We start from the raw sequence: 7,692 nt of genomic DNA on the forward strand, positions 1-7,692 counted from the left end.
CAGCTGAAGCTCAGCTCTCACCCAGCCGGAGCCTCCGCCTCCTGCCGGCTCACCCCCCGCTGACAGCCCGGCTCAGGTGAACCTCGTGGCGGCGGGACACGGCGCGGACCTCCCTCCTGTCGGATTTCCTCCCGCTGGAGCAACTTACAGCCGCCGAGTTAGCGTGTTTTTTCCCACCGAGCAGAACTGTGACGCTGAAGGAAAGTAACACGACGACTTCCCTCTTTGAGCGCTCGGGCGGAAGTCCCGCCCTAACCGTCACCTTGAGGAGTTATGCAACAGTTTGAGGAAGGAAGGCATGAAAGTAATGAAAAGCAGCTGGTGGAGACATGAACACCAGCTTCAGACTCAGGAGTTACTTCAACGAGCCTCGTTTTTCTGTTTCTGCGCAACAAAATCCAGTTTTTCTCTCCTGAAGAAACATGAACATGTTTTTATCTGTGCAGCAGAACCGCAGCTTCCTGTTCGGGTCCGGTTCTGTTTCCACCTTTAGAAATGATCTGGATACAGAAGAACTGCTTTCATTAGGACATCAGAGTATGAAACAATAAAACACCCAGAAATTCACAAACTTAAAGGACCCAAACAGCAATCCCTCCATTCAGACATCCATTATCTACGGAGTGCCAAATGTGCCATTACTTATGTGTCATGATTCAAATTTAACTGGAAGTAAATGCATTTAATTATTTACATGTTGCAATATTTTAACAAATACACAACTCTACATATGTAACTGGTTCACTATTTAGTTTTATATTTTTAATTCATACATTTGTATTTGATGACTTATTCAATCGTGGCTCCAAGTATCATTTTGAATGATTACAAAAAGGTAAAAAATTATGAATATTTTCTTCAAATATTTTCAACAAACTGCAGAAATTTGGAGGCTGAAACGTCTGAATGCAAATAATTATCCTGAAGTTTTGAAGATTTTGTTTTTCCTGGTTAAAAACCATCAATAATAATCCGTCTGCCCATCTAACCATACATTCCTCCGTTTTTCATAAATCTGTAAATCAGTCTGTCCTTTATTGTTTGTTTCTTTGTTTGACCAAGACTGAGTCACAGAGTCAGTCTTATGGGCAGACAGACGGATGATTTTAGATCGACGGCCATCAGGCGGTTTCTCAGGCAGCAGGTCACTGTAAAGCACGGCAGCTGAGGAGTCATGCTGCGGGGAAGCGTCTCATCAGGGATGTACCAATATTATAATCTGTGCTGATGTCAGTATCCATTATTAATACTGCTGAAGGAGCTGATAACCAATATTTACCACTGAAATTATTCTCAACATTAAAGTTTTTATTGTGTAGCTGCAGAGTCAATCCGTCTGTAATTCGTCCGTCTCCCGAAAACAAACCAGGATTCAGTGGGATATGTAGAAACTTTCCTCCATTCCTGCTGTTAAATGGAAAAACATTTCAAAATGTTGGTTTCAGTCATTTTTCACTTTGACTTTAACAAGTTAGAGATGCTTAAGCAAAATAAAAACACAAAGTTTTGTGCAATAAACTGACATCTTTCTGTGATTTTCATGTAAAATCTAAAGATGTAAAACTGACATTTTTATCCAGAAGAAGAGAACTTCCTCTTGGTTTGGTTCAGTTTCTGAAGAATTGCATAAAGATGGTTTTGGTCTCATCTGCAGATCCTGGTTGCCAGTGTGACTTGCGGTTCTCCGTGTTTTGCTGAGCATGGAGGATTTTGCAATGCAAAAAACTTCCACTGAAAAACCCAGCAGAGTACAAAACTGCAGCTGTTGCCGTTTTATTTTACACTCAACTGGATGTGAAACTCAAGCTTTGGTTTCCTGAAAGGCTGATTACATTTCAAACTCGTTCTGTTTCGGGTGAATGTAAATGTAGACCAACCAGTTTTTCAAGCACTGTAAAAAACGGGATAATTTATCTGCAGAACATTTTGAGATTTCCTGAAATAAGAATCAGAATCAGGTCATTTTTGAAACTCTTTTCCATTCATCCAGTGAATATCTGGTCCAGGTTGGCGGCTGAACTTTGCTTTTTCCCAGAAACATTCACAGGAAGCCATGTTCATGTGTTCATGTGGATCACTGCAGGTTGGGAACAGGTGGAAACATCTGGACCTCCTGGTTCCTATAGAGTCCCAATCTGGATAATCTGTAGTGTTTTCCCATTTGGTTCCTGAGCTTGGCCTTTGACCTTACTGGGTGTGGGCATGCAGAACTGGCTCTTTGTTGACTCTGCAGTAGAGTACATAAACTGACCTCTGACCCTGACCAGAATAAGAAGCAGGTAGGAAAGAGATGAATGAATGCATTCATGTTTTCATATTTCTTGTCTGAAAACTTGAAACAATGCAACAGATTTTGTTTTCAGAAGCTGAAACCCCATTTTAATACTCGCCAAAGGAAATGACATGAAGCCGTTTCATGTGTGGTATTTATCTTTATGTGCTGAACAGATTTTTGTGCAGTGCGAAGGAAAAAACAAGCACACTGCTTGAATGTCATCAGATCGTGTTTTCCGCTGGTTTGCTGTTTCCTGACTGCGTTCAGCGGGAGCTGAAGCGACGCGTGTCCTGACGGCGCCAGCAGGCTGAAGTCCAAACCTGTGAGTGAAGGTAAGCAGATCGATGCTGGGCTGGAGTCTGGCTGCTTGGCCCTCAGTCAGGGGGGTCATGGGTCACCTGCCGGCCAGAACTGCACGTGTGTTCCTGAAAGAGGACAAACAGAACGATCTCACACACACTGCGCTGCAGAAATGATTATTTAGAAAAGCTCACCTGTGTTGGGTCGGTGCCGCCGCTCTTCATCTGTGGTTTTGAGAAAATGAACCAGGTGAGGGAAGAACCCGGGTTTTGCACCTTCAACCCAGAGCTGATGGAGACGGAGCTTCAGGACTCCGGCTGGAAGCTGAATGAAGCCCTGCAGACATATCCTCTCTGGCGCTTCAGGGACAATGATGTGAATTATTTTGGAGAAGACGTCTTCTCTCTGCTGCAGTGGCGCCTTTTGGCCGCTGGGGGCGCCACAAGCCGGGGATTGTGAAAGTTTGGAAGATAATTTATGATTTTTCCTAAAAACTTCTTCTGCCGGAGCTTCACTGTCCCCCTTGCAGCAGACAGAGAGCCCTGCGGCCGACACCAGGCGGAGGATCCTCCGCTCGGACCCGCGGGAGGATCCGCCGCGCTCCGCCGGGGAGTCGCGCAGCGGCCCGCCGGCCAGTCCGACTGTACGCCGCCGAGGCAGGCCGCTTGGTCGGCGGGTTCCGGGTCCAGATGTTCCCCCTGCAGCGGAGCACGGCGGACAGGGCCGAGGCGGACGGGGTGGAAGCCATGGCGGGAAGGAGTCGGTTCGTCCTGGAGGTCCGCAGCCGAGCAGAGAGTCACATAATGAGGCTGAAGGAGGGGAGCAGCGCAGGGCCGGGGATCCAGACCAGGTTCCAGACTCACAGGGGTGTGTCTTCAAGGAGAAGCTGTCATGAGACTCAGCACCAAACAAAACTGGGTCAAAGGTCTTAATTTAGCTTCCAGAGCAGAGAAACACACCAGCAGCAAGTTTCCTAAAGTCTACAGGAAAATATTCACACTTAAATATCAGCCACAAACTCAAATGTGTTTTATTTTGATTCCTTTGTTTTAGATTTAAATCAAAGAAAAATGGATGTTGATTGTGGAGATGCTGCAAAGCACAAAAATCCAAAAATTATATGAAAAAACATTTAAACAAACATTACTGGCACTTTGACATATTTCTGTTGTGGAAATTTAATGGACTTATTTTATAAAACCTGTTGAAACCTGCAGTTGTGTTTTAGTTGACGATTATTTTAGCCAGGATCCAGAGCCCTGGTTTAACCCAAACTACTAAATGAACTAAAATAATAAAATTAAAATAAAATATTCCTTCCTTTAGGTTTTTATTTTTCAAATCAAATTGTTTTCCATCCTCCCCCTGCAGAGCTAAAGTGATTTTCAGAGCTACACTCCCAATCTGCAACAGAACAGCAGCAAAAGAAGAGAATCCAGATGTTCCAATGGTCTAGTCAAAGTCCAGGCCTGAAGGGAGCAGAAATTAAAAGCATTTCTGTTTATTTCTGGTGTTGTTCCTGTAATGGTCGCCTGGATGTTTCCTGACATTCCCGCATTCAGTCTGTTGCCCCGGGTTACGGACCTGGCATCAAGCAGCGGGTCGGCATGCGGCGGAACCGGCTGGTCCACCTGGACCCGACCTGGACCTGAACTGGGCCTGAACTGGGCCTGAACTGGGCCCGCTCTCAGCTGAAGTGCTTTCAGCACAGGAGGGTGTCAGGTGTCACGGTTCTGGGAAATCAGACATAAAATAACTCAAATTCTCCAGGAAATGTTTGAATAAAACAGTTTTATTGACTCTGATACCTGTGAATATCTGCTCATCGTTTCTGTTTAGAGTTCAGGGTATAAATAAGGAGTTTCAGAAGGTTTAGTGCTTTTCGTGGTCTGGAGACGATTCTCCCCCCGACTGGTTCACAGTCAGATTCTGTCAGTCGGAAGTCAAAAACAAACCAGTAATTATCCAGGAAACGGTTTACAGTTACAGTTTTACATTCATTCATTTGTAAATGTCACAGGTTCAAAGCAGATATTTAACCAGCTAATTATTTAGGTTACTGATTAAATATTTAGCTTGGGGAAACATTTTTAATTTGAAGGTAAATATTTAATTTGGCAAATAAACAATGAGCATAGAAATATGATGAATCGATGACTGAAATATTCATTTTCATTTTTTCTCTTATGATGGTTAAATAATAAATTATTGCTGTTCATTTTCACTGAATCATCACCGATGGAACCCCGTATCCTTCACAGTCAGCCTGGAGAAACGCCGCCATCTTGTTCTTCCTCATTCCTTCACCGCTTCATACCTGGAGTGAAAACTCAGCGCGATCCTTCCTGACCCCTCTGGGGTCAAAGTTCTTCATGCTCAGCTGGGAAAAACACCTCCATCTTGTTCTTCCTCAATGCTCCTTCCTTCACCGTTTCACACCCGGAGTAAAACCTCAGCGCCCCTCAGGCCCCACCCCTCAGGCCCTGCCGCTCAGGCCCCGCCCCCTCAGGGTGAGTTCGGTCCAAAGTTCTCGCTGCTCTCCTGTGAGGAGGAGCCGGTAAAGTTCCCGCCGGGTCTGCCGGGTCCAGTGTTAATTGTCACTCTGGGGACGATGATGAAGGCCAGGATGCCCACCATCATCAGCGCCACGGTGATGGTGATGATGGACGCCACCACGGCGTAGTAGCAGCGGTCGGAGTGGAACAGGAGCCGCATGCGTCCCCTCATCCTGCTCGGCGGTCTGCCCACGTCCACCATGGTGGGCGGGGCGCCGCCCTCCTCGGCGGCGGCCAGTTCGCCGCCCTGGACGGCCGCCGGCGGGACCTGGTGCTTCTTGACGGGCAGGCTGATGGCGGCGGACTTGGCGGCGGGGGGCGGGTGCTTCAGCAGCAGCCGGCCTTTGCTGCGCTGGAAGCGGATGGACAGCGCGTGGCGCATTTCGGCCGGCAGGCGGCCGATGACGTCCTGGTTGTTGCCCAGGCGGGGCAGGTCGCGGCCGCGGGGCAGCTCGGTCAGGACGCGGCACACGGGGCACGACAGCGTCTTGATCTCCGGCGACGTGACGTTGATGCGCGCCAGGCACTCCAGGCAGAAGGTGTGACCGCAGGCCAGCAGCTTGGGCGTCTTGAAGACGTTGTCGTAGGAACTGAAGCACACGGCGCACTCCGTGTCCCCCAGAAGGTCCATGGGGGGCGTGTCCCGCCGCTCCGCGTCCTTCCCGTCCCGCCGGTGCCGGGTCTCCTCGCTGCGGCCCCGCCGGTGCCGGTCACTGTGGTGACGCTCCCGCCTCCTCCCTCGCTCTGAGTCGCTGCTGCGGGAGCGGCGCGCCTTCTGGGGCCGGTCCTTCTGGGTCGGAGCCGGCTGGCCCGGTTTAGGCTTGACGTTCTGGGGCATCCTGGACCCCCGATGCCCCTCGCCCTGTCCGCTCATGATGGCTGTCCTTCACTGAAGAGCTGTGGAGGACAGAACGCTGCGTTAGGGAACGCTGATGCAGCAGCGTTAGGGAACGCTGATGCAGCAGCGTTAGGGAATGCTGCTGCGTTAGGGAACGCTGATGCTGCAGCGTTAGGGAACGCTGATGGTGCTGGGTTAGGGAACGCTGATGCTGCAGCGTTAGGGAACACTGATGCTGCAGCATTAGGGAATGCTGATGCTGCAGCATTAGGGAATGCTGATGCTGCAGCGTTAGGGAACGCTGATGGTGCTGCGTTAGGGAACGCTGATGCTGCAGCGTTAGGGAATGCTGATGCTGCAGCATTAGGGAAAGCTGGTGCAGCAGCGTTAGGGAATGCTGCAGCAGCAGTGTTAGATAATGCTGCAGCAGCAGCAGCGTTAGGTAATGCTGCAGCAGCGTTAGGGAATGCTGCAGCAGCAGCGTTAGGGAATGCTGCAGCAGCGCTGGCTCATGCTGACTAATGAAGGCCTTTTGTTGCTAAATGTTTTCCTTTCACTAAATTTCCTCAGGAACCTGTTGGTTGAGTTAAAGGACGTCACACCAGCAGATCAAAATTTGTTTCCAACATGAAAACAGGAAGTTAAATAACTCAAAATATTACCAAGTATTTCTGTCTGGTTCCTGCAGCACATGAAATGAGACAGAACTAATTAAAACGTTTTATTTGTTAATAATTTCTGAATATTCACAATATAATCCTGTTTCTACTGGTGGATCAGTTCCTGTTATGGATAAAATGTCTCGTTACCAGTTAAACGTCGTTTCATCCACTGGATGTAAGCGGCTCACATCGTTTGTACAGGCAATGAAATCCTTGAAAATGCTTGAATTTCATTCAGATTTCTGTATCAAGTCCTTCATGTTCAAACTGCACCGCTTTGTAATAAAGTTAAATGTTTGGTTAATGTTTACAGTTTATTTAAAAATAATAAAAATTTGTGTCTGAACTTAAATCAGACTAAATTTTTCTTGTGTTAGTTTAGTTAGAATCATAAAACCTGAGCAGGTTTTCTGACAGTCAGGTGTGTTTCAGTTGCTCTATTTCTATCTTATTAACAAAAGCAATAAAAACATCACAGCTGTGGGTGAAACTGCTTTATTTCATTTGGATTATTTTATATCCAAAGAGGAAAGTTTAAAACTGACCTTGAAATGTTTGATCCGTGTTTTATGAATATTGAGGAATTACTGATTTAAGCTCATATGTGTGACGCGTCGGTTGGTTTTAATTTTGCAGCAGAAATTCGGCAGAACTCCTCGGCAGTGTTGCTGTGTGGTGTGCAGGTTGCTTAATTCTGACCTGATAAGTCGGAAAAGGTCCGATCCGTTTTTTTCCGCGCCGCTCCAGACGCTCAGGTAATCCTGCTGCGACAACTGGGATCAAAAATCTTCATCATTGAGTAAAGAAAGCTCAGCGGTTCTGACCCGGTCTGACAAACCTGGGCTCTTATCGTCTTCTTCACACCCTCCTCTCTCTCTGCCTGTCGCTCGCCCGTCCGCCCTCGCCGTGTTCTGGTCAGACCGGTCCGACCAGCTGCAGCTCAACCAGGACGTTCAGCCAGAAAACACTCGGTTCTCCTTCCTGCAGAATAAAACCTGATGAGACGCACCTGATCCGACACGATCCGAGGCGCCGGAGCTGGAGGAAAGTTCCAGCGCAGCT

General features: G+C 47.8%; 1 protein-coding gene across 2 annotated transcripts; it reads right to left on the bottom strand.

The window, feature by feature from the left end:
* Positions 1 to 3,655: 3,655 nt before the first annotated feature.
* Positions 3,656 to 7,669, bottom strand: rnf183 (ring finger protein 183). Of its 2 annotated transcripts, XR_008608265.1 has the most exons (3): positions 7,330 to 7,669; positions 4,384 to 6,027; positions 3,656 to 4,308 (listed from the first exon to the last, which is right to left on the bottom strand). XR_008608265.1 is itself a non-coding variant. In XM_055060929.1 (2 exons), the coding sequence occupies exon 2, from the start codon at positions 6,002 to 6,004 to the stop codon at positions 5,081 to 5,083; it is 924 nt and encodes a 307-aa protein (XP_054916904.1). In that variant the 5' UTR covers positions 6,005 to 6,027; positions 7,330 to 7,669; the 3' UTR covers positions 4,348 to 5,080. The 2 variants fall into 2 exon arrangements, 1 of the variants encoding a protein (XP_054916904.1); XM_055060929.1 differs by lacking the exon at positions 3,656 to 4,308 and having other exon boundaries at positions 4,348 to 6,027.
* Positions 7,670 to 7,692: the final 23 nt, after the last annotated feature.

Source organism: Poeciliopsis prolifica, unplaced genomic scaffold (genome assembly GCF_027474105.1).
Source record: "Poeciliopsis prolifica strain line A6 unplaced genomic scaffold, Auburn_PproV2 SCAFFOLD063, whole genome shotgun sequence".
Classification (NCBI taxonomy): domain Eukaryota; kingdom Metazoa; phylum Chordata; class Actinopteri; order Cyprinodontiformes; family Poeciliidae; genus Poeciliopsis; species Poeciliopsis prolifica.

Excerpts from the sequence above, each read along its gene's own strand:
- rnf183 (XM_055060929.1), bottom strand. The coding sequence starts at position 6,004 with ATGAGCGGACAGGGCGAGGGGCATCGGGGGTCCAGGATGCCCCAGAAC.